The sequence below is a fragment of the Channa argus genome, chromosome 17, assembly GCF_033026475.1.
Source record: "Channa argus isolate prfri chromosome 17, Channa argus male v1.0, whole genome shotgun sequence".
Classification (NCBI taxonomy): domain Eukaryota; kingdom Metazoa; phylum Chordata; class Actinopteri; order Anabantiformes; family Channidae; genus Channa; species Channa argus.
Window position 1 is genome coordinate 9398506 of NC_090213.1, and position 26634 is coordinate 9425139.

General features: G+C 38.8%; 2 protein-coding genes across 6 annotated transcripts in view; one reads left to right on the forward strand and one right to left on the reverse strand.

The window, feature by feature from the left end:
• Nucleotides 1–1811: 1811 nt before the first annotated feature.
• Nucleotides 1812–21050, forward strand: armc2 (armadillo repeat containing 2). Of its 3 annotated transcripts, XM_067481379.1 has the most exons (19): nucleotides 1812–1946; nucleotides 2157–2269; nucleotides 5749–6054; nucleotides 6161–6233; nucleotides 6600–6765; nucleotides 7264–7387; nucleotides 9970–10031; nucleotides 11020–11127; nucleotides 12095–12279; nucleotides 12396–12498; nucleotides 12662–12876; nucleotides 13737–13882; nucleotides 15057–15156; nucleotides 16356–16680; nucleotides 18272–18394; nucleotides 18482–18595; nucleotides 19033–19165; nucleotides 19356–19510; nucleotides 19759–21050. In XM_067481379.1, the coding sequence occupies exons 3-19, from the start codon at nucleotides 5837–5839 to the stop codon at nucleotides 19890–19892; spliced, it is 2484 nt and encodes an 827-aa protein (XP_067337480.1). In that variant the 5' UTR covers nucleotides 1812–1946; nucleotides 2157–2269; nucleotides 5749–5836; the 3' UTR covers nucleotides 19893–21050. The 3 variants fall into 3 exon arrangements, with proteins under 3 accessions (XP_067337480.1, XP_067337479.1, XP_067337481.1); XM_067481378.1 differs by lacking the exons at nucleotides 1812–1946; nucleotides 2157–2269 and adding an exon at nucleotides 4012–4201; XM_067481380.1 differs by lacking the exons at nucleotides 1812–1946; nucleotides 2157–2269 and adding an exon at nucleotides 4012–4201 and having other exon boundaries at nucleotides 9973–10031.
• Nucleotides 21051–22105: 1055 nt separating this feature from the next.
• Nucleotides 22106–26634, reverse strand: part of sesn1 (sestrin 1) — a 40414-nt gene continuing 35885 nt past the window's right edge. For 2 of the 3 annotated variants that reach the window (XM_067481383.1, XM_067481384.1), the window contains 8 exons: nucleotides 26194–26259; nucleotides 25786–25986; nucleotides 25496–25678; nucleotides 24955–25191; nucleotides 24565–24819; nucleotides 24295–24485; nucleotides 24013–24157; nucleotides 22106–23915 (listed from right to left, as the gene is read on the reverse strand). In XM_067481383.1, coding sequence (XP_067337484.1) covers nucleotides 23829–23915; nucleotides 24013–24157; nucleotides 24295–24485; nucleotides 24565–24819; nucleotides 24955–25191; nucleotides 25496–25678; nucleotides 25786–25986; nucleotides 26194–26259 — 1365 coding nt within the window. In that variant the 3' untranslated portion in view covers nucleotides 22106–23828. The remainder of the gene's footprint in view (nucleotides 23916–24012; nucleotides 24158–24294; nucleotides 24486–24564; nucleotides 24820–24954; nucleotides 25192–25495; nucleotides 25679–25785; nucleotides 25987–26193; nucleotides 26260–26634) is intronic. The other variant, XM_067481385.1, reaches the window with a different exon arrangement.

Below are 26634 nucleotides of genomic sequence, written 5' to 3' on the forward strand. Positions count from 1 at the left end.
GCATGTGCGTGTGAGTTATTTAATTTTCCATGAACACAAAGAGATGAGTGATAAGACGGCGACTGTCTGCCTGGCATGTCTGCACTATGTGAATGTCCATATACAGTGCCAATTTCGCTTTAGTCTTAGCAGAAGTACCTGGCTTTCTGTTCACTTCTGTTTCTGACTTCAGAATGTGGATAGTCGCCTCACCTAACGATACAAATCCAGACTCCCTGACATCTAAACAAAAATAAATAAAAATATCTACTACTATAAGGCATGGGTAACATACTGTATAAGATCAAGAGATTCTATATATTTTAACCATTCATTATTCAGTTAGACTAAGAGCCAGCACTGATCAAGTGAAAAACTGCATCATTACTGTATCATCTATTTTATATCTACAAATATGGAAAATACACATTGTTCCTGCTTGTTCTTCCAGTATGGGGCAACTTTCCTTATTACAAATTAGCTATGAACAGCATGATTTATCTTCTGACTAAGTATGCATGCGGAATTAGTTATGTCATGCAAAGTTGCAAAATTACGAGTGAGATTATTCGTGTCAGAGCACACGCTTCGCACCTGTCAGAAACAAGCAGCCTGCTGACTAGGAGCAAAACTCTGGAATGACTCACTGCTAATTTCTGTCATGTTCCAACTTCAACCTGCTGGCTCTTAAAAAAATTTATCTGTTAGTTTCTTGCATCATTGCTGAGAAAACTGACTAAAGATTACAAAAAGGACAGCTGTTTAATACAAAAGAGAGCAGGAGGTGAAAAACCTAGTGCAAAACAGAATAACCTCTCTCCATTAGGAGCTCTGTCAAAAGAGTCAACTAACAAACAGGAACCAAAAGTGAGAATTGTATTTCAAAATGTCCCCCACTTATATTTGTCTGACTGGCAGAAACAGACCACAAATGATTTGAAAACAAATGTCTGCATAAGACATACAAGGAATTCTGAGTTTTCAGTGGCTTCCATCGGTGTATAATTTGTAGGATCTGTATACCTCTATATAATTAATGAATTGCAAATTTTGCGTACGTCCTGTTATTCCAGACAATAAAAGCTGATGAAGCTGATGTGGGCTTGTACTCAGGGAAACTGTGCTGGATTTTTATTTTCTTTTACATTTTATAAAACAAAATATAATCTGATTAATAGGGAAATTAATCTAAAATGGAAACAATTGAATTAGTAAAGAGATGACATCTTTAAAATTTTGACACTACTCTGGTAGGGGTCAAACCAGGAATGGCAATCAACAGAGAGTAAAGGCCCTGTCTTGTGAGCTGAGTACTCTCTGCCACTGTAAGTTCCTGACCAGAGATGGAGCTGGTTGCCAAGGAGACACACCACCTTTAAGCAGAACGATGGCTCTCCCAAATCAACCCATTCATTCTTGTGGCACGAGCAGCACTGAAAGCAGTGATGTGGGTCCACTATGAGCCTGTTTGCAAATGACTGTGTAGTTCATGCTGACAGGAGATTCATTTTAGGACTCGCCTTGTGCTTTTCTATTCTCTTCAATGCTCTTGATCTGGCTCTACAGGTTACATCAAAGATTTACAGTCTGACCACAGTCTAGGCCACTTCTTAGCATGTTAGTACCGACTGCCCTGGTAGTATGCTAGTATGTTTACCCCCTCCCTTAGTGACAATGAAATCACAGAGTCCATCTTCCTCCTCCTATTCGCTGGTAAGCTCCATGGTGATGCCCTGTGATTGGGCATGCCCAACGTGCACTCCTGGCCAATCAGGTTCACTGTATCCAAGAGACTGAAGCATGTAAGGCTATTTAAATCCAACCAGAGACTCACAAGATTGTTCAGATGTATATTCCTCAGTGTAAAAAATAAAAAGCCAGGTGGGAAAGGTTTACGAGTGGACGAATGTGCAAATCCAGACAGACCTGACTGGTGTTTGAAATGGTCAAACCATGTAAAGCGAAACGTGAGTTGATGAATGAACTTCTGCATCGTGTACTCATAAACTCTGAGTTTATCTGTCAATATTGGTTAAATCCTACTACTGTGCTGTGCTGTAAAATGACTGGGTCTGCAAGCATGTGAAGCTTGAAGACAACAGGGATTACATTGTTTAATCAAATGGACAGAGGAAGTTAAAGCTGAAGGTCTTTTCTTCTGGAAATATGTGTTACAGGCAGCAGCCAGCTATTGGTCTTTCGTGGTCAACCCGGGCAAGGAATGTTACATCAAAGCTAAAGTTTCAGTGGATAACAACTACAGTGAATGAAACTTGCTGACGAACAGAGTGTAAGTCTGCGGCCATTTTGTGTCCACTGTTTTTTATGAAACGTCATACTTTGTGCACAAACAAAATGGCAGACAAATCTAATATTGACTGGAAACACAAAATTCTTTTTAAGAACCAAAACTGAAATTTTATAAAATTTAATATTTAACTTTTATATTGTGGTTAATCAGAATGTTTTGAATACTTCTAATATTTTAGTTCATTTCATTTTTAGAAATAAACTGTGTAGGTGTCCTCTACAAAATGTATTGCTTTCCCTTAGATTAAGCCTACCAGACAGTAGACATATCTAGATAACAAGCTATCTACTTTGCACAGTTATAAAGAGTGAAATTTGTGTTTAGCATTAATAACCAAAGAGGTGAACGTAGGCTACAGCTACAGCAACAGCCCCCAAATACATACGAATATAAAATGTAACTAAAGCTTAGGCAGACACTTTTTGATCTCTAAATACTTGACACTTAACCTTTAAGAGTAGGGTCATAAATGCAAATGTTCATGCGAAATGCAAATGATCTTTTTTTTTTATGCTCGTACATTTTTCTTTGTGAAATCATGTATAATCTCTACACTTTATTGTGTAAAAATATTTTTCAGAGTACAGCACAAATGACATTTAGACTAGGTTACCATTTGCTACTGAATAGCAATGTGATGCAGGTTAACTACATTTACATAAGCTACATTTTCTCTCCTCTATTTGTGGCATTTGTTACTTTTTTGTTATTTTAGTGTTAATGCGATTTTTGATAACTACAGATTTTACTATACACAACCATTTGCCATAGTCTATTGAGTACCACTATATTTGTTTGTGGAATTTGTCAAAAATCTTCTTAGACTTGAAATTAAGCTACCAAACAGTTTTTACCCAGTTTGTAAAATCCTTATCACACCTAAACAACAGAAACCTTTTGAGTATAGCAAGATAAATTATTATGGTAATATAAAGGAAAAAACACAAGTTTTAGACATTGACCTGTCAAGTTCGGTGTGTGCATACTAAAAAAATGCTTGCTGAGGTTCATTTGTTTTACTAATGATGTTTTTTGTATATTTACTTTTTTACACATCAATGGCACAGTAAAAGATTGCACATTAAAGATGGTACATAACTATTTAACACTTTGTACTTAAATTTTACCAGAAACAAACAGTGTCATTTTTAAACAATATTCAGTGTTGTCATGGACTTGTGTATAATGGATTATTTGCAAAACATAGTTTCTGTCATGATTTAATACTCATGCTTAATCTGGGGTTCCAAATATACTTCAGTGAATAATAAATTGTGGGTCAATTAAATTTTATGGGAAACTTGGATATGTAAGCTTTCCATTTCCATTTATTTAAAATTTATTTTTGCTGTTTATTTGACGTATTTTTATCAATTCATGCATAGGTTGATTTTCTATTTTTACATTCGGGACCTGGATAAATAATTACATTTTGTATTGTCATGCTTTACATTTACTGCATAGGTTGGTGTATTCCAATGTCCTCTTTCTGTTGATTTATCCTAAACTAAATTTAACAAACTAACCTTTCACCTTTGTTAGAGTAGTCACATGCAGGGTCACTTGCAGTCTGCCGTCGATCCAGCTGAAATTAAAAATTACATTACATTTTCGAAGCTAATGGCAATTTGTTTAAATTAATTCAGGTTTTCTTAAACTCTGTCGAAAAACATAAGCTCTCTGTTTCATCTGCCGAAAGCGTTTAACCAAATCGCGCGAGACTTTAAATCATTCGGTGAAGCTCGTGCACGTGACTTCCTCGAGCCAATTTGCAGCGAGCTCGAAAACTTAAAAAGTTTCCACAAATATCAGGTGTTCCAAGTTTCTGTTTTGGCTGGTTGAAGGCAACTTTATGAAATGGAGAGATAATTGGTCGGACTGCTTTTTACAGGGGGGTTTGCACGGTTAACGGTAAGTTTTCTTCACTTGTTACCTTCTTCATATGCGTTCATTCATGCCCTGGTTTCTTCTCATACACCCTGCTTCTTACCACCGCTGCTTCCGGCCAAGAAAATTTGGGGTGCGCTTAATTAATAACAGAGGTTTTCAACTAATGCTACTGCTAATTATTCGCAGTTTAGCTTCTTCTCTGTACGGTTATGTTAATTCTTGGGTTTGTTTTCTCAACCTGCACGGCGACATTTGGTTTCCATAGAGACCGACCGTGAACGCGCAGAGGAACCTCCTGTTCACGCCAAAAGTCGTGAAAGTCAACCAAATATTATTAGGTTACGCTGCTCGACCAGAAAGAAAATGAGGACTAAAACAGACCTCAAAGAGTTATTGTTTACAGTAAATTGAAAACCAGCCAAACTGATTTGTACCTGTATTTCTGCAATCTAATCCAAAGGGATAACCGTTATTCAATTATCCTTCTCCAGTACTAAAAATACTTTATAGCGTTTTAACATTAATCGCGTAGGGTGTGACCAAAGGAAGAAAAAAAGAATGGGCGGATTTTATGTTACGTTACTCTGCTGCATTTCCGAGAGACATTTTATTTTGTACTCCACTACAGTTAACAAGAATTAGGGCTGTCCGACTGTAACGTCGATCGATGTGCCGTTGTTATTATTTGCAGTGAGCTCCACGTTACATCTTTAGTGTTTCTCAGTCCAAAGCACGAAACGATCAGTTCAGTTTCCCCTAAAAGGAATGCTATTTACTGCAAGGCCACATAAAACATGAAAACATAACCACAATCAGAGCACAGTGAGGTGAGTGAAGACATCAGAAGTGCTTGCAGTGTGCACACAATCCAGAATTTGTAAATGGTGTGTGATAAAACTAAGAAGAAAAAACAATAATAACAGAATAAATATTAAAAAAAACAACAACAACCAACCAACCAACCAGTTTAAAATGCATTATGACTGAAATTACTGTATGCTGTATATTGCTCATAGGATACATCAAAACTTGAGATAGTACACTATTCAGCATCTTTGTTTAATAAAGAACTAATACGTAACTAGATAATCATAATAGTTAGTAGATAATTTTTCATTTTATCCTTGATCAACTAAGGGTTGTAGCTGTAGATTGTTATAGCAGTTGTCGTCAAGTTACAAATTTTAGAGACATAACTTTTGATGATCCCTTAAAATGTAATGCTTAGGTTGAATGACAAAACAGTATAGAGTAAATAAGCTCCACCTTTATTACTACACATTCAACTAAAACAGTGAGTTAATTAAGCTAACCGATTTGTTGATCAAAATTGATTCTTTGATTTAGTTGTAGGGGTCTATGTTTGTTTATTATTTAGTTTTGATGATTCAAAAATAACTAAAGGAAAAACATTGGGGCCTTGATTTGAATGAAAACGGATTTGAATGATATTTCACTGTGTTGTTGCTACTTGTAAAATAAGTGGGCTCGATGCCGGCTATTTTTTATTGCAGCCTCAGAAGGTTTTCACACCCACTATTTATTTTCTTGTACTTTTTTCCCATCAGTGAGACGCCCTATAACAACTTTAACAAAGGGATATCAAACCTATCAAATAATATTCAGACTGCCTTGGCAAATGTCACATAAGCCTAAATGGTCTCTATGGAGAAGAAACAAGATATTTGCAGGCCTTTTGTTCCACAGCACAATGCTTTGAGGAAAACAAGTGCAGAAATAGTCAGTGAAGCCAGACAGTTCCTACGAGTCCAGTCTACCCAGCGACCATTTACTCCCAGAGATGGACACAGACAACTTTTTGGAAATAGCTCTGTTCGAGCAGACCATACCAGCCGGCCTCCATCTACCTTTAGGTCAGTCACAAACTAAACTGTACTTCTTCTGCTGTTTGTCAGGTCCTGAGATCAGTTGTTGCTTAGCTGTAACATGTAAAAGTAATGAGCAGTGTTTTTCATACAGTCTTCACGCTCAAAACTTTGATCGACCCGATTCAAGGCCAGGTTCAGGTACTCGCCTCTCTCCTCTCGACCATGTAAGTTCCCTCACACACAAACTCAAACACAGATAAACATGGATCATAGAGTCAGTAGAAATTTATTTTCAGATAAAACTTGCTTATCTATGTAATCTAATAATTTAGTCTACCATGAAACCTAAACTCAAATATACTGCAAAAACCAGTATACAGGACGTATTTGCACCTCTCTATGCTGCTAGTCGTATGACCAAGATGGAAGGTTATCTGGTTGTTATAAACTACTTTAGAATCTTAATACATGAAATGATGCACATGAATGAGTAACCAAAATAATAGGATCTTTGTAGTCACAACTGTTTTCACTGTTAAATAAAAAATGTGGCTCACTGTTCACACCACTGATATGTTTGACAACACCAGAAGCCAAAGTTTCCAAACCCCTGTGATGCCGAGGATCTATTTAAGGTCTTTCCCAAACCCCCAGCTGACCCACTGGAAATAAAGAGGAGGCTGACGGGGGCACGGTCATGCCTCCGCAGGGTTGGATCTCTCCCCAAGTTGCCTCCTGTAGAGGGAAACACAGATGGTAAGGAAGGAAAAATGTTGAAAGTAAATATGGTAGATAAAAGTGTTCAGAGTAAAAATACAGAACAGAAGGTACATTTGTTAAGCACATAAAGATTTAAAAAAAAAACACCATATACTTTTCGCCGTTGCATTGCTATAAATGTTCTGTGCTAAAGCAGTTTTCTCAAAGGGAAATGAATGGAGACATTCACATGGTGACATTATACCTAATTTACATTCTCTGTGGTTGGGCTGGGTGAAAAACATAATTTACTGCTGGTGTTTTTGAATGGAAAATGACTGCACTCACTGTCAAAGGTTTTCCCATGAATCTGCTCCGCTATTTAGACCAATAAAATAAATAATGGATATTGACTGAGTCCTTTAACATGTACACCTATATTGTATGTGTCCAGTATGTGAATGTGTATAAATGGACACAAAGAAGTAGAAATGTTACTGAAGTGTACAGGAGCAACTTGTAGACCAACTCCCTCCACGTCCTTTGTGTGTTTAGGGAAAGGAAGATCAAATCTAGGCCCAGGACAAAAGCAGCTGTCACCTAAACAACTCCCCTATACAGACCACACCAAAACCAGAGGTTGCCACAAACCTGGCCCACGTAGAACAGCACGTGAAAGGTATGTCTTCTGTCCTCTGCACTTTCACCTTCTCTTGCTTCCTTTTGTCAACCAAAGTCACAGACAATAAGTTGAAGGTTTATAAGCACACAAAGGTTGCAGTGGTAGCCATTACTCAATAGTGCCTTTCATTTGGTCCTGCTCCACATCCCTCTTGCTTTCTTGCTTTCTTGCTTCTTAGTTTGCAATGCCAACTTTTAATATTCAAATTCAAATGTGTTTTGTATTCCTCATTTGGTCCACAACTTATCCAGACTGCTGGGAACAGAAAATGATTGCAGAAAATGCAATCAGCAAGTAATCATGATGTACTGAAAATATAATTGTTACTGTTTTAAAGCCCTATAATCCACAATACCAACAAAAAATAATAATAATTGTCCAAAACTTTGAGGCATACACTTTTAATTATGATCACTTGGACAACAACCTTTAGATACATTCAGCAGTTTGAGATGCTCACTTAATATATGAATTCAGTTAGACCAGAAATGGTGTAAGACACTAGACCCATTTAATCCTACATTTAGTACTTTACTGTACACTATATCTTGGTTATAGTTAAATCCAGCCTCTTGTGAGCTTCGTTCCCATTAAATAGCCTCTATCTGTCATTACTATATGACTTGTCCGACTGTACTATATAGTTGTCCGCTTTCACACCTTCACTGTGCAAAGAGGCTTAAAGCTTTGCTTTTTTTGCTGGCCTCATCAGCTGTATGGCAGCATGAGGGGCATAACATGTGTGGCATGAGGCCAAGGGCTGGCGTTACAATTCATCTATCGATTGGTTGGGGCAGCTAGGGCTGCAAGGGGGACAGACCATAAAACACTTTTGTAGGAAATCAGAGCTATTGCCCATGCACTACCTCCTTCCTCAAAAGCAAACTATATACAGAATGTCTATAAATTGTTTCTGATGAAGAGAGGTCCCAAGAGATTAGGCAGTGGTCGATTTATGATTAACCTCTTCTTGGTTAGATATAGGTCAGAATTTTTTAAATACTATTGTATTAGACGGGGACTAACAGTGAAAATCAAAGAGGGAATCAAGTCAGAACTACACTAAGTATATGTGGAAACAGATGCAGCATGACATATTAATATGATGAGTTAAATGAGATATAAAGATAGGGGAGAATAGACATCCACAAGGTTCTTTTTCTCCAATAAGCTGAAGCTCTATCGCTCCAAATGGCTCTCTATTAGATTTGGATGCCCATTTGGGCAAGGCTGGCAGCAGCATGTGTTGTGACTGCAGTGCACTGGCCAGGCCTAAGACAGGGATGAGGTCATGTCTCAGAGAATGCAGTATCACACAAAGAGGCCTTATTATCAGGCTCTTAATCCTATCATACAGAGTCAAAGCCCCCTCTCTAAAATTCACTACAACATGGCTCAGCCAGCACTCCCTGCTGTATATGCCCTCCATACCAGCTTTTACCAATCATTAAATCTCCGTCAAAGTGAAGGTGTGTTATATAGTAACACGCTGTAACACTACTCTATTTTGAGGTAGTGTTCTTACAGAAGAAAAGGGAAAGTTTTTCAATAGTAATTTTCTGTCTCCTACTTGTCAGGAAGACCATAAAATAAAGCTCATTTGAACTAAAAGAATCCTGATAGTCAGCCTTTGTACTAAAGTCAATGCAAAAGCTTTAGACAGTCCAGACGGTAGCATTATAATGTTGATCTTTATGAGTGAATATATTCTTTCATATGTTCAAGGTTGATTCACTCTTTTGTGTGAGATTCAAGAAGTACATATTGCAGTTACTGAGGTGGTTGGAATGACTCAACATGCAGATTGTATTTTGCTTTATTTATTAGTAATAATTTTTTTCAGCTGGTCACATAGTAATTAGTAATAAGAGGCAAAGTTCACTGAATTTATGGTAGCTTTAAATCATTATTTCTGTGCTTGAGTGAAACATGATGGTGACATGCAGTGATTAAGATACAACAGTGACATGCAGGGCACTAGCCACAACACATAGCATAGCATGACACAGGGTGTGTTTTTGGGAGCACTTTAAGGTCACTACACAGAGACAGTAAGGCTGACAGTGACAAAGCATGAACGGCTTTAACCAGACTGCCCACAAAGCTAAGATCTTAGTTCCTGTCAGTTGGGGACTGCAGTTTGAGATACAGAGCAGCACACAAACAAGCACAGACAGAAAGATTCATGTAAACTAAAACTTAAAAGCCACAAACAGACAGCATACTTGCATATGTATTTGCATGAGTGCAAATGTGCACATGCAGACACATTGCAGATAACGTCACCTCACAAATTTCAACCTCTTCTGCAACAGGGACACCCTGTGGCATGTAATGAAAATACAAAATGCTTATGGACACAATATTCAGTCAGCATCTTTTCGAAAAGATTTATTCGTTGACACACAATTTATCCCTCTAATGCCTTGTCTAACTTTTAGAGTTGTTTTTTTTTTTTTACCAATATTTAAATGTTTAAATGAACCCAAACTCCCAAAGTCAGTAAAATTGTAACAAAAAAGTAGTCTAGGTCTTTTCTGAAAAATCTGATGACTTTCTGTGATTCTTTGTACCGACAGTAGAATAATGCACCTTGATGCTGACTCAGGACCCACGGGGTGTGCAGCAGGACGGAGAACAGGTTAGTCCAGATATGTATTTATATATTAAGTAACTTTGAAACCAAGTCAGGTATACACTGGCAACTTGGGGTTCAATGTTTTAATAATGCACGTTGATATATAAACTATATATATAGTTTTGTTTGCAAAGCTATGCAATACTGGCACATTTTGTGCATCACGTAGAACCCTATTTTAAAAAAGCTGGGGTACTGTTGCTGGCATCAAATTCAAAATGAGCAAATATTTTTAAAAATGCAAATACATTTCTTAGTTTCAAAATGTGTATTTTGTCTTTATGCTATTGTAATATTTACATATAATATTTACAAATGATTGAATTCTGTATGTTTTTTACATTTTGCGTAGGATCAACATTTTTGGAAACTGGGTTGTAGAAATAAAATCAGAGTTGCTAATTTGCCCAGTGTAGCTTACATCTGATCCACACAGCAACTTTAGCAACTTAGTTTTACATTTTCTAAAAAAATTAAAGTAAATTCAGTATGAACATTACTGTATATATCACGGCGTGCTGTACTTGGCCTAGATGTGAACAACATAAACATTCTCTCTCTGTGTTTGTCACATTTTGACTGGGGTGTTGTTGCTAAGGGCCTAATTTCCACCATGAGAAGCAGGCAGCCTATAGCTGAGAGAGCTGTTAGTTTAGGCAACCACAGTTTCCTGCATCACACCAAGCAAGGGGGTATGCAAATGTTCAGCAAAAAAGTTACTTTGTTAGTTAGTTATTGCAGACATCTGTGTGAACGAATACTCATGCACATGCATTTTCATCGCAGATGCCCACACACAGACTATTTCACATTGGCACAGAAATAAATCAGAGGAAGTGTAGCTGTGGAGGGTGACCTTTAATTGTGGCATCAAACTTCCTGCAGTTTTATTTTAAGACAATGAACTTGTGAACCATGCTTGCTGGTCATGTTCGCTGTCTCCATGCAAAGTTTTTAATTTGCTAAATGCACACAACTCTGCACATTTCAGAGTTGGGCAATGAAGACAACCCAAGAAGCACAGAAGAGGATGAAGAGTCATTGATGTGGAATAATAAGGTTGCCCCTCTTCTCCAACAGCTGGAGACTGTAGCTGCAGGTAGTGTGGCCAACACAATATAGAACCTCAAAAACAAAGTGAAAGCACACAACATATTAAGTCCTGACAAAATTATTTAATTCACTGAAAGAATGTAGTTCATGTTTCCCATTCTACTCAAAATGTAAAATTTGTCTTTTTGAGTTTAACACTGTATCCATAGCTAAACAAAAATATATTATGGTTGCAGTGATTGTTCTTTAGTGGCACTAAGCTTCTCTTATTTGTGTCTCAGTTCTGTTTCTTTATTTAATTTCATTTTCCACCAGTAGTATGAGAAATAGATTTTTAGCAGATCCAGTTGATACTCATGCATATAGTGTCACAAAATTAAAAGAATCACTGTCATTTCAACCACTGAAGAAAAAGGCAAACAACATAGTGTTATGTTTGGCATCAGTACAGAATTGTCTTAGCCTGAAATTGCAGTCTGGCAGCCATAAAATGAAATCTATAGCTCTAAATATTTTAACACTCTACAAATTTAATGGAAAATTCATTTGAAAGATAAATATTAAATATTAATTGTACCAAGTTCCTTCTGGCTCATGCATAAAACACCTTTCAGATTCAGTGGGAAATGGCAGCATGGAGTGTGAGGCTATGGGCCACCTTTTTTAGAGATGGCTGAACCATGTTATTTAGGCAGGGAAAACGTTTATTTTACCTTTTATCCTCCTGTCTATCAATATAAAAAATGTAGCTGTCTGTTGCAGACTTGTTTCCCCATATTTGACCATAGAAATTTAAAGCTGCTTCATAGAAAAACGTAAAAGAATATTATTTCACTGCAGTCCCATGTATTATTGATTAACCTCATGCAAATAATAAATGAGCACCATGAGCATACCATAACATACAAAAACATCGCTGACCTGTATATATATGGACACACAAAAGTGTTTTTTTTTTGAATGTTTGTTTTCTCTGTGAATGATAATGTGAATCTGCTTTCCTCCAATGCCAGGCAACTCTGAGGGTTTGGTGGACCATCTGTCTGATTTGTGTGAGAGTCTCCATGGCACCTTGGCTGAAGTGGACATGCTCGGTCGACGCTGTAAGAGGAGGTCAGGGATACTTCGCACACTGTTCCGCCTCATTGATGTCAACTCTGCCCAGCTTAACCTGCACATTGCCAAGCTCTGTCTCGCTGTGAGTCGCCTGCATGTGTGTGGGTGTCAGCATGTCTACCACTAAGTCTCTTTCTCAAGAACACACAAGGTACTCCAGAAAAAGTTGTGTGAAGTTTTTTTTGCTTTTTTTTTCAGCTGTCTGTCAGTGGGAACAACCTACTCAACATCTGTAAGCTCATCTTCCAAATCAGCCGCAGTGAAAGTAATGACATCTTCTTCCAGAACAACTCTATCATAGGTCAGGGTGATCCAGTTCAGTGGTTTCTTAATCTGTACCAAACATGTTCTTAAATATACTGCTGTTGCTTATGGGATCATTTTAATTTGTATTTTTTATTTTGGTGACATTTTTGTGAACCCTTTAGTAACAATTTATGCTTTTTGTTTTTGTTTGCATTTAGACTTATTGCTGTGCGTACTGAGCAATGAGGATGTGTCTACATCTGGAGAAGCTCTGTTGTATTGTGTTGGCACTCTGAAATTTCTCTCAGGAAACAGTTTAATCCTCAGACTCCTGCTGGACAAGAACTGTATTGGTGTGGCTCAGAAACTCATCCACAGGGTTCACATGGTGGAAAAAACCCACTTCACAATAGCAGGACACATCCTTGTACAGGTGTGGCAAATGAAATACAGCAGAAAATGACTGGGTAGAGCTTAGTTAGGATATTTTAAAAATCGGTAATCATTTGATATTTGTAGGACAACATTTTCAAATGTAAGAATAAGAGGTTTTGTCAGACCTGGTCATGGAAAAATGTCTGCAAAAGCACACTGGTGTACCGCAAGCCAGATGAAAACTTGAAGCATCTACTTCTGCTGACACAAATACAGATGCTATATCTACAACAGTGTATCTGAGGAAAGGTTGTCAATTAAAAGTCCATTAAACGCTCGAAAATGGTAAATGTTGGTCTTTATGTATGTTGGCCAATGTAGATTTTTCTTCTTTTAGAAATCAATGTTTTTGTTTATGTCTGGTATATAAGCAGCTCCAAGAGCATCATAATCTTTGCTGGCTAGGACATTTCTGAACACACCCTGCTACACTTTTCCGAAAACCAATGCTGGTAACCGCATGAGCTCTTCCAAGCAAACATCTTTTGCCAATGCTTCGTTTGAAATCAAACACAACTCATTATGCTGTTAGAGAAGGGAAATAAGCAGACTATGACTTTCCAGAAATTTGAGCAGAGCCATGAGTTGGAAATTACTGCTTCCCACTTGTGTTAGAATGATTTATGTCCATACTAAATAGTTTCCGGTCGCTCTGCTGTATGGCGTCTTGTACAGGCCACCAGCCAACTTTGATGAATATATGACCATTATTGTGTGCCAGTTACAATAAACCAACAACATGCAATACTGGCCTAAATATAAAGCCTTAAGATAATATATGTGCTGACTTCTCTAACTAACCCACACTTTGACTGTTTCTCTTTTTGACTCTCTCTGTTTGTCGTCTGACCCCTGAAGCTGACAGCAACCCTGAGGAACCTCGCTGACCACCCTGATTCTCGTCCACTCTTTGTGTCTTTTTCTATTCTATCAGAGCTCTGTCTGGTTCTGCGTAGTCACTGCAGAGACCAAGACATCTGCACCAACATTTCCAGAATATACAGGTATCACACGCTTATTTACATATGGTTATAATAATGTCTCACCACATTTGTGGCTTGGAGTCAAAATTGTCTGTGGTGTTGTGGATAGTTATTTCTCCATATTTATTCTTGCTCCTTCCCTCAGCTCATTAATGTAAACCAATTTAACCTGTCACAAGTTTGATCAAAACAGTCCATTTATTTTACCCTCTGTCCACTGTTTGTTCTTCATTCCCCTACAAGCACTCTTCCTATACAGTAGTTATGCTCTTTTATTTTTTTCTCTTAAATAACATCTTTGCATGAAGTTAAGTCTTACAAAACAATTCTTCAGACATAGATTTATTTATCAGACATGTGTGGTTATACCTCTGTTTTGCATGTGTGACATATCTCTGAAAAAATACTAAACCTAAATTAAGGAAACCATGAAAATTGAAACTAGCAAAAGAAAATGTAGAGCTGATAAGCTGAACCTAACACATACTCAAAGATATTACTACATAAAATATGCGACTCTTTAGGACTGGAAAGTGCTTTTATTTCACAAAGCCAACAAAACATGATTCAAGTTTGACATAGAATAAAAATATGGTGTATAGTTTACGCTTTATAGGTAAAATATAATCTATATTGAGGAAGCTGAAGCACAAATAAAGCTTAAATGAGTATTTGTGTTTATTGAATTAGATGGACACACAGCTTAATCCATTCAGCTGTATCCATTCTCATCTACAAACTTTTTTCACTAAAGGATCCCTACTTACTGATAAACGATGTGCCACCTAGGTGGCAGCTGTATACCCGGGGTAATTGTCCCTCTGGCAGCAGACCACCTACTACAGGCCCAATATTGTCTGATATCAATTATAGTCCAGCGACGCAAATGATGCTGAGTCCCCATCTTCACTTTTGATCTGGAGGACTCCAGGCTTTTACTGTGGCAAAAGAACATCATTAATGTGTGAGGAACAAATTAGATACATTAAGTTCTTTAGTGTGAAGTAAAATATGTTACCCAAAATATAAGGCTATGTAATTTTACTAGGTTTTTGTGTTAATAAAGCTAATCCTATCTGACTATTTCTTTTCCACAAGATAGTGTAAACATAAAAAACATTTTCCCTGCCCAAGCCAACCTATCACTAACAGAGCTGATTTTCAGTGAGTGTTTGTTGTCCCCTCTTCCCCTCAGTAAACTTTCTTCTTATTCGGAGTGCCGTCTCGCTCTGGCCCAGACCCCCGACTGCTACCAACTATTTTTAGACCTGCTGAGCAAACATTACCAAAAACAGGTGAGTTCATGAGCGTCTTTTGTGTTATTGAGTCTGTACGTATTAGACAGAAGTCAAGCCTAGCTTTCCCAGTGTTCATGATGTAACCCCCACTGTACATGTTTACCCTCAGAGCAAGTTGTTTATGAAAAAGTCCAAGCACATTTGCAGGACATTGTGTCCATTTGCACTTAGCATTTATGTGTGTGTTTTGACATTTAATCATGCTAGGAGGGGCCGAGGAAAGGGAGGAAAAAAAAATAGTTTGTGAGATTGAGTAGAGTAGAGGTTAAGCAGAGGTGGAGGGGAGGAGAGATAGATAGGAAGAGAAGAAAAGGGTAGGACATGTGTTTTTAATCTCACCGGGAATAAACATGCACCCATGCCTGCACACATTACACACACACACACACACACACAGGGACAGCCTGTCCTGTACTCATACCAATGTCCCTGCACATTTATGGGAGAAATAAGTGTGGTCATCTGCTCTTCATGTTATCTACTAAGTAGAGTCAGGATCCAAATGTGACGTACAGGTCACAGCCCTATTTCTTGCCAAGTGTGTCATAATTCGTAGAAGGGTGTAGTTACACTCTAACACCTGCACACTGCTCCAAACACTTAAGGGGAAATTACTGACATAGACAATAGAGGAACACGACAGGACAGGCTCACTGTGCTGTTGTTAGGTCGTTGTTAATCTTTAAAATGTAAAAACACAGTCTCATAGGACTTTATGCAGACTACTTTTTATATTCTGCTCCGAAAAAGTCAGGAAAATTATTGTTTTTTTAATTATTATTTGATTGGTTTCTAGTTTAAATGTATATTGAAATTGCTTTTTGCAGTCTTAAATTTATTTTTATATATATATATATATATATATATATATATATATATATATATATATATATATATACACACACACACACACACACACACACACATTTAGATTATGAATAATAACACAGGAGGTAGTACATGAAAGATCATAATGTACTCATCATATACTATCTACATTTTATCTCCTGCAGCAACAAAATTAAAACACTGTAAGAGAAAGCACTGGTTGAAGCCATACAGTAACTTTGGCTTAGACAATCTGGCCTTTTAACCCCATGTACAATAGAAAGAAACATCTGAACAGAATTTTAGTTGGTTTGCTGTCATTCATGAAAAGAACTGACAGATGCAAATTGACCAAAACTCCCCGACAGGACCTTGTTGTTCGCCTTCTTTTTACTCTCGGGAATCTCACAGCCAAAAGCAACGAGGCTCGGCAGCAACTCTTCCAGTGCAATTGCTGCATGGACACACTCCTCTTCCTGTACGACAGCTACCAACGAAGAGATGCGTCACCACATGAGCACTCACAGAAGGTGCCCCCATCACCCAGTAAACCTCCTGCTCCTACCATGAGCGTGGAAGACGATGTGCTGGTGAAACTGGTCCGAGTGCTGGCAAATATGTGCATCCACCCAGCTGTAGGTCCAGCACTGGCAACCAACTCAACCTGCATCAAGCTTCTTACGGAGACTCTTGGTGAGCAGAGAGCAGCATGAGCTCATACCCAAGTTATTCACTTTTTATTTTCTTATTTTGTTTAAAATCCAGTAGCATATATGCAGCTATGATACTAGATTTGTATCTTGGTTCATAACATGTATATTTCACACAGCGGAAGCAGTGTGTGAAAATCTAGGGTTGTGATAAGTTTTTGTTTGGTGCATTGTAAGTACAGTAGTTGTCTGCAAGGCATCCTACCACTTCCATTGTGTTGAGCACAAGATGTGACTTTGGTCAAAAACTCCCCACTTGTGTGTTCATTACATTAGACGCTTTCCTCTTACAGCCTTCTGTTCGATACGCAGTACATCCTCTTTTGGTTTACCTCGTTTTTTGTCTGACAAAGTGAAGCGGTTCAGTGCATGAGCAGGATGTTCTGTCACATTTCACAGACAACATGGTGTGTGTATTTCAAATGCTCCCATGTGGTTAGATGGTTTCAGGACAGGTTGAACTGATACACAGGTGGGTGTGAAACTCTCAATTTCTCTGTTGCCTACTCCTACAAATGCTTCATGGCAGTTGCCAGAGCAAATAAAAAAAACTACACAAACGAAAACTAGTGCCAGTAGGTAAATCTTATAAGACAAAGGGCTGTGTGTTGTCAGTTAGTAAGATGGGAAGTACTGTAATGTAATTAAATAACTTAAGATAGAAACATATAATGAGTCTATAATGAAGGGGAATATGCAAATAGTGTAACAGCTTGAGGTCGAAAACAAAATATCACTTGAAAATGAAATCGCAGACGTAGTTGATTCATGTCCTGTTTTGATCAAAAATATGACTGGCTGCTCTGCTTTACATTACAAAGCTTTGAAGGTGCTGGAGAGGTGAAACAAAGAAGCATTTCCAATCAGACCCAGAAACAAAAGTCAGTGTGACACAGGCGCCAGTTGACAGTGCAACCGCAATATGTACGATTTATGACTGAGCACACGACATCTGCTGCTATATCAGGAACAAACTCGCTTCCAAGACACTCACGGTGTCATGGCTGGATAGATTGGGTCACATTGACATTTGTAATGCAGCACATAATCAAACTGACTATATCAAATTTCAAAAAGGTTTACAGTGACTTTTATGATGTCACAGTTTCACATTAATGTGGTAGAAAACAACAGGCAAGATAATGAACATCATATCTGCATAGATTTCTTTTGTTAAATTGCTTTACCTACATCTATAGTATTGTGTATCTCTATTTTCTACAACGCAATTAAATATATAAAAAAACTTTACTTTTACTTTACTCTTCTCACCATCATCAACTTAAAGGAAGTGATGCTTTTACGTGGATTCACCTGGATGGTATTATAAGACAGAGCAGTTTGAGCATTCTGATCTATGGATGTCTGGGAACCATTAATCAGACTCTAATTATATTTTGACATTGAAACTTTTCAGGAGAAAAAGGATTTTATGTCGCTTTCTTGAAAAACTTTTTTTTTTTTAAAGAAATGATGATGCTCAGCTGCATTTTACAATTTCTTTTACAAGATCTTTGTAAAAATAATGTTAAATAAATGTTGGTTTTCCTCATGAGTTTTTGTTTTGCCTGTAGAGTTGAGGTCTGTGCAGGAGAGTGAGGAGCTGTTGGTAAATGTAGCAGCCACCATCAACAACCTGTCCTTCTACCATGAAAACAACTCCGCAATCACACCCAGTCAACTCACCATTGCAAAGTGTAAGACAGAGAGAGAGTGGAAGGTTGTATTAAAATTGTGAGTCTATGTACCTACTGTAACTTCTTCTCTCTGTGTTTGTAATTCAGTGATTGTGAAGTTGGTACTCAGCTCCAGCATGGACGCCATGCTTGAGGCCACCCGCGTATATGGAAACCTATCACAGTCCAAGGATGTGCGGGACATTATTATGCAAAACAAAGGTATATGATGAACACAAACTCCATCAACAAATGTTCAACATGTACATGTCAGGTTTTGTATATGTCATTTTATTTTACTCTCGCAAGAAGGCTGGCAAAAGGTTTTTATAGAATAAAAACTTTTCATGAGTTTACAAACCTCTTCACAAACTGAAATAAAATGACAAAGCTCATGTGAAGATGCATGAATCATACCATCCATGCATACAACTTGACAGAAAGCTGAGCACTTAGACACACACAGCCACACCCAGTACATTACACAACCCTGTGTACTGTTTTGTTATGTCATTAGGCTGAACTTATATGCAAGGCTACTACAGTAAGTCTTAACATAAACCTACACACTCTAGTGATAACAGCCGTCATATCTTTACCCTACTGTGTCCTCATCTACCCCCTCACCTCTTCATCTTCCTTCACTCTCTTTTCATCAGTGTACCAGTTTGTGGTGGCCCTACTTGACTCGAAAAGCACGGAGATGTGCTTTTCAGCCTGTGGGGTTCTCACCAACTTGGCTTTGGACCCTCTCAACCGGGCCAGTCTCTCACTAGAGGGGGCTGCTGTCAAGTAAGGACAAATGCACAAAGTTATACTTACCATTTTGTCCATTTTCAATTATTTTGTATATTTTAACAGATTTTGTAAATTGACCTTTTATTGGCATCCATAACTGAGCACACACACACACACACAGACACACAGAGTCCTGATCAGCTAATGCAGTCAAACCTGCTTGTCATATGATGTGTGTGACCAGGCTCGTGGACTGTCTGAGAGACTTTGGACAAGGGGATTGGCAGTTGGCAGGTCAGGCTTGTCAGGCCTTGTGGAACTTGATTGGTGGGGGCTCAGAGAAGCTGCTGAACCCACAGGAGAGAGAATCAGTGCTGGAGATCCTGTCTACATACTTAGGTTAGTATTTTTACTTGTACGTACACAGCAAAGGAGGGAGATATGCTGAAGAGAACAGGCTGTTATTCACATTAGTGGTTCTTGGATAGGGGAGGGCCATGAATTATCACACTGTGATGAACACAATACCTCCGTGGTTACATTTGGGATCTGCCCCAACACAAAACATAAAGAGTTAATAATAAAGCTGAAACTTCACACTGCCCCCTCTCATCATCTGCCCGATATTTTTCCCATTTATATCTTAGATGAGGAGGAGGCCCTGAACTGGATAGAAAATGAAGATATGAGAGGTTTTCACAGGGCATGCTGGGAGTTGGAGTTCCTGCCTGTAGCTCAAAAACTGATGAAGACACTCCAGTTTCCAGACTTGGCAGTCTGACATACTGGGACATGACGAGTTCCATTTAATTATTTCATTTAACTCACAAATACGTAGGCCAGAGTCTATAGCATAAATATGTCTCATTTATCTCCAAATGTGATTCAAAGTAGCTGTAAAGGTTTATAGTTTCCCTTTTTCTGAAGAAAGCAGGTGAGGTCAGCTTAAAATCATGTAGGAGCTGATTCAGTTGCTGGGCTTTTAAGGCAGACAACCTATTATCAACCTATTATAAATTCATCTCACACCTCTGTTGCAGCATCTTGTCCATTGTCCATCTATATCCCCAAGTAAGGTGTGGAAATGGTTGTCTTATTGCAAAAATGTGTCTCAATTTAAGCCGACTAATATTGCTGTAAACAATGAAAGTACAAGGTTTTTACAGTCAGTTTTACATCCTGCAGGTGATTACTTTCAGTAGGTTTTAATTAAAAGGTTTTGGGGGATAAAGGTAATTATGCAAAATAAAAAAAGCAGGGGGCCTGGTTGCTCATTGGGTAGAGCATCGAGATGGGATGCAGCAGGCCATGGGATCGAATCCCACGCCACCAGGGCTACCTTGGTGCCGGTTCCAAGCCCGGTTAGTTTGGGAGGATTTGTGGCGTCATCAGGCATCAAAACCTCAAATCAATGTGGTGACGACCCTTGAAGGAACAAGCAAAAAGCCATTGAGCTATGCAAAATCAAAGAAGCAGAGAGAATATGCTTGAAATTATTATGTGGATGTAAAATTCCTAGCCTTTTCTTAATCTATGTATTTCATAAATATTTGCTTTTCAATCCATATTTTATTTATATTCATATTTTATTATTTTATTCATGTTCTTTGCAGTTTGAACTTTTGGTCTTGTTTTATTTTTAAAAATCGTGTCTCACATTATTGTTCGACTTTAACGCACTTTATATTTCACTCACATAAGCTTACCAAAGCCTGAATTTCTCGGTATCTTGTACAGGAATAGTTCTAATTTGTACAGGAATAGTTCTTGAACTTGATCTGTTTTGTAAGTACAATATGTATAAAGATAGGTTCATGATAATGTATTGTTGAAAAGAGAGATGGTGACTAACTTGGAATTGACCTCATGACCAAATTTTTTACTATCTGTGTATTGTGACACTGGATATTGTACATAATAAAAAAGAACGTGCAAATTGTTTTGCTTCTCAAAGCTTTTATTATTATACAGATATGGGAGCAGGCAGTACTTACAAAGTTACAACAAGTAGCCTAAAGAACAGCGTTTCAAAATCACATTGTTATTACATTGAAACAAATAAGAAATGGCACTTAATGTAAAAAAAAAAAGAAAAGAAAAAACCCAGTGTCTGTTTCCCCAGATATTACACAATAGTGACCTTAAAACAACCACTAAACAAGCCAATGATTTAAAAACGGCTCAACAACTCATTAGCCAATGCGACAACGACAAACATTGTTCTCTACATATAATTTCTCAGGATGATATGAAGACAATTGACTGGCTGGTATTAACATAATCCTATGCAATGCATTATCAGGGAAAGCCACCAGAATTTGAAGGCAGTTTTGTCACTGGGGATGTCACTGAGTTACTGCTGGTGATTGTGTATCAAGAGACAGGCCTCTGTGGCCTCGAGGGGAAACACCCTGAATTTCAGACACACTACCAGCCTCATAGAGAATGATGAAGCATTTTCCCAGTGAGGTAAGATGTAGAAGCAAACAGTAAAAAGAGGGACGGTGTCATACAAAGGACCCCCCCTTATCTCAGTCGAGATATTAGTCAAGAGCAAAGATTAATGTTGACTTCCATCGCACCACAGAAGCAAGGACCATTATCTGGTTCCCAGTGAGTCATGCAGTCAAGCTTATACAGTAAAATGAAATTCACATGACAGTCCCTGGACTGCACTGATGACAAACTGAACTATTCTCCTGAGTTCAGCCTAATCAAATCAGCTTTATTGTCAAAGTGTTCTTTAGAAAAATAATAGATGTTAGAACAACACTTCATGTCTTTTTTATAACTGATCATTTGCATAACAGCAGTCAAAAAAAGCTTACTAATAACAATGCTTTAATTTCCTGTACTTGTGCAACTGAATAGTGGAAGTTAGCAAATAATGACACTGATTGTGCTGTGACTGATTCCTGAATTGTGTCGGCCTCACCACTTCTAATACAATCTCTGATCAATGAAGTTATTACATGTAGAAAACTACAAATGATACACGATTCAATATAAGTTTATTTTTTTCCATCTTTTTCATATAGTTTCATATAAAAACGTCAGTAACTGACATAAGTCAGAAGTTTGAAAAAAAAAATAAAACTCAACCTTCTCTCAAACCACTTCCAAATGTACCATCATTGCCCTCCTCTTCCTCATCTGGATATCACTTAATTAGCTGTTTGATTCAATCCAACCTCAGAAGAATGCAGTACTTAAATGGATTTAGTAAACAAAACAAAATGCTGCTTTGCACTGGTTAGGCTTCCCCCAGAAGGGAAATAAGCACAGCTACAACCTTTTGCATTTAACAGATATCGACTGCAGTCGGCCCTGTGCGGACCAGTCAAGCTCCCGGGAAATGGGGACATGGCCACCCGGAAAAAGGCCCTGCTCCCCAAAGAGCACTTTTTATGTTTTATAGAGCAAACCAGAAGAGGTATTCATTTACTGATAAAATGTACAATCCAAAGCTTTGAAGGTGTTAGGGTTACCAGGCAGTTGGGATAAGCGGAAGACATAAGATGTGGTTACAGTAACCAAAAGCAAATCCCTTCTTGAAAACCTGGTTTCTAACTTTCTTTTTGAATATCTTTTTTATATCACCCCACCCCCCCACAAATTATCAGAAAAATAAAGACATTATCATCAATACATGATGAAAATTTATCTCACAATAACAGAGAAAACTACAGCAGAAGCAAGAAGTCTTTACTTCGAAATGCCTCGCTTTTTTTTTTTTTTTTGGACACATGAAATTTACAGACACCTTGTTTTTCTCCATTATTTCTGTGAAAAACACACACACATTCACACCTCAGTCATCTTGAGCACAGAACTCATCCACACACGTACAGTCAAAAGTCAAAAAAGGGCTCAGACAGTGTTCTTTGAGTTGCTTTCCAACACCTCTCTGGTTTTCACACACTCCTTGGATTAGCTTACATTGACATTTGAGATTTCAGGATGGGGGGTAAAGGATAAGAGGGAGGGGGGTAATGCTAATGATTTCTAATGGATAGGGGGCTTAGGGGAGGGTTGGGGAGGGGGGCGAGTTTGGGGATCAATATGACCCCACTGAATACAACATGGGAGCAGCAGCATCAGCACGTACAAACACTGTGCTGGATAGTTCAGGCACACGTAAAAACAAGATTGCCCAAATGCTTCCATCTCTTACAGCAACATCTACGTCTCTTAATACAAAATGAAGTAAAAAGATCTTATGGAAACTTCAACAAAACAGTGAAAACAGAACCAAAGAGGAGATTCTCTGTGACCGCTCTGCTTTTGGGGGATTTAGTATGGGTCTTCACTCTTGCAGGAGACAGAAGAGATTGGCAATGAACATGTTGCAAGCTGAAATACTGTAATATTGTCTTGCATGCCTCCGGTGTCAGTGCTCTGGCACAAATGACCCAGCTGACCTAAGGTTTGCTCCAGGCTGCCCTCTGTTGGTCGGTTTTGGCATTGCAGTCAACACAAACTGTATCCACTTGTAGTTTGAGATGACTTTTCTTCAACAGTTCTTTTTTTTCCCCTTGCTTTCTGTTTGTTCTCATCCTCTTCTAAACATCGATCCAACAAGCACCATCACACCCCAGGGCTCTCTTCCACACATTTTTGTTGATTCCCCCCCACCCCTTGATTTTCTTTTTTCCTTGAAATGTCCCATAAAGAGCAACAACAATGACAAGACAATGATAAAAACGGCAAAAGCACTTCATGTCATGTAGCAGGTGATCGCTCTCAGAGCGTATAAAAGTTCTGCTTGCATTCGCGCTTCCATAAGAAGCAGATTAACATGGACCTGCAAAAAAAAAAAGATACAAGAGACAGAATTAAACTTTCTTAATTCTAAAATATCTGCAACATACTAGTACAGGAGATTCAGGATTTTCTCCCACCTTCTCTGAGTGCTGAAACTGCCTCCAGAAACTTTCATACATTCGTTTGGTGGTCTTCTCAGGACTACACACCATGGTCTTGATATAGATCTTAAAGCTGCGATCCAGAAGCTGGTTTATCTCCCCGTAATCATAGTCATCATACCTGAGAACAATGAGAGAAAATGTTAGCAAAGAGAGGCTACAGTGCTAAATGAGCAAAACAACATCCATTAGAATTCAAAAGGCACATGACACAACAGGAAAGCACTGCCGTAGCTTTCTGAGTACGCAGCAACTGACCTGATACCAAACATGCAGTGGATGTAGTTCCAGATGGCTCTGCGCAGCATACTGGTATCCACATCCTTGTGTGTTGCCATGGTGTTGTAGGTCAGGTTGTAGGCCATCTGGAACTTCTCATCCAGCATCTGACCGACATCAGGATACAATCGGTTGACCAGAGAGAAGCCATGATCCTCCCAGCTATAATCCTGGTGGAACAAAAAATTAGTTAATAACAGTCATATGGATTATCTTGATCTCTGTATTCTGATTGAATTTAGTCTTTACCTGAGCTCTGAATGTGGGCACGTGCTCACCCCTCCTGGAGAAGTCCTTATAGCCATAGCTGGGGTCCTCAAAGTGTCGGGAGATATCTCTGGATGGGACACACTCCTCGTCCTCCGCTGTGACCACCAGCATGCTCTCAGTCTTCTCCCTTTCAAAGCGAGTAGCCATCTCCTCCTGGCTGGCCTCCTCGTCATCCCGGCACTCCTGCAGCTGCTTCATACGCTCCATCAGCACTTCCACCTCGCCACACACCTCCTGCAGACACAAAGGTCAGCAACTCTCGTTAAGTTGCACAAATCTTTCTTTAACGGTTACACAATTTTACGAAAACCAACACAAGTCCTCAATTTTCTCTCACTGCACATGCGCACGCTATCCTTTACTACTCACCTGGTTGGCAAATGGATCATCATGGTGATTAGGATGACCGTTGCCATTAGCAATGTCACACAAGCAATATTGGCTAAGGGAGGGGGGTCTGAATGTGTGTCCGCCGTCACAGTGGATCTCAGGGGAGATGCCGCAGCCAAATGTGAACGAAGCAAGGGAGTGGTAGTGTGTGAGTAGGACAACAGCATGGATTAGCTCTGCCAAGGACCAGCTATGTTCCTCAGCCTTCAGAAGTCGCTGGAAGTAATAAAAGGGAAAACTGTGAGCTATGCTAAGTGGAGCCAAATAATGACATCAACGTCACTGACCTTTGGTGAAGTGGGGAAACATGTTTTGACCCTTCAAATCCAATTTAGCATGTCTTAATTTTCCAGTCCCCCCCCCACCCTCCCCATATCAATTCTCCCAACTTCCTGTCTTCATTTCCAAATCCATCCAAATTATTCAGCTGCAGTTATATTACGACCTCTACTCATGATATCAGCCTGTTACATAAGATTCATGTCAACATTTACCCTGCAGACGGTGCCCGTTCTCTCACCTCAATGTGCTCCTTTGTGAGAAGCCATGGTCGGTGGGCCAGGATTTTGTTAAGTTCTCCAAGCTGCTGCAGCTTCTGTGGTGCTTCATCCAAGCCGTTGAGCCACTTTGAATCTCCACCGACCTGGAGGAAGTCGTTCACATGCAGGTTGACCAAGTAGGAACACTGGTGTCTAGCTGCTGCCTGCAGGATCATAAGAAAAGGGATGAACACCAGTTATTTTACTACATTGATTGAAAATACAAACAGCTAAACAAGAGGTGGATTCGATAATCAGAGTATGATCTCACCATGATGCAGATGTAGTGTCGGTAGTGCAAAGATAGGGGTCCATCCATCTGCAGCAAGTAGTGCTGTGTGCGGAGGAAACTCTCAAGGTACTGCGGGTGAAATCCCATTACTAGAGAAATATTGTCGAGGCGACCGAGGGCTGCAAAGGCGTCCTCAAATATCGACTGTGTCCTGGTGTCCACTTTACTGACTTGAAGAATCTGAACGCAAACATTATGTATGTTAGCTCTCTCTGTCATATATATATATATATATATATATATATATATATATGTATATGTGTGTGTGTGTGTGTGTGTGTGTGTGTGTGTGTGTGTGTGTGTGTGTGTGTGTGTGTGTGTGTGTGTGTGTGTGTATGTAAGTAAAGGTTTTCATTTTTAGGCAGAACAGGTTGACTTGACCCCTACCTCTTTTTCAGGGATAAATCTGCTTGGTCCGTTACCTAAGGGTCTTGGGATCCTTACCCCCAAGTCCTAAAAGGGCAATAAAGGAGAGAAACGTGCACTTTAAATATTACAGGAAAGCAGAGGAGTTCTAGCTCCTTTTGTCTACGATCATCACTTCCCCATTTCTACTGCTGCCCCTCTGCATTTCTTCCAATCAGAGGAACAAATCAAAGTCACTTCGTTTGTCTTGACACCAACAAACTTGGAGAGACTCCTCATTATTAAATGAAAAAAGAAATACGATTTAACGTTTTCCCATTTGTAGCAGCAGCAGCACGATACTCTGCAGTGTCAAAGACAAATGCATGCACCCACACTTAATCCTTGAGATTACATATTTAAGGATAGATCAAAACACGCAAGCAGACAGTTTGCCCTCACAAGACCCCGAACACATTACAG

Coding starts and splice junctions, on each gene's coding strand:
- armc2 (XM_067481379.1), top strand. CDS start 5,837: ATGGTCTCTATGGAGAAGAAACAAGATATTTGCAGGCCTTTTGTTCCA. Junction 16,681..18,271: donor GCTTCTTACGGAGACTCTTG/GTGAGCAGAGAG, acceptor TTTTGCCTGTAG/AGTTGAGGTCTGTGCAGGAG. Junction 18,395..18,481: donor TCAACTCACCATTGCAAAGT/GTAAGACAGAGA, acceptor TTTGTAATTCAG/TGATTGTGAAGTTGGTACTC.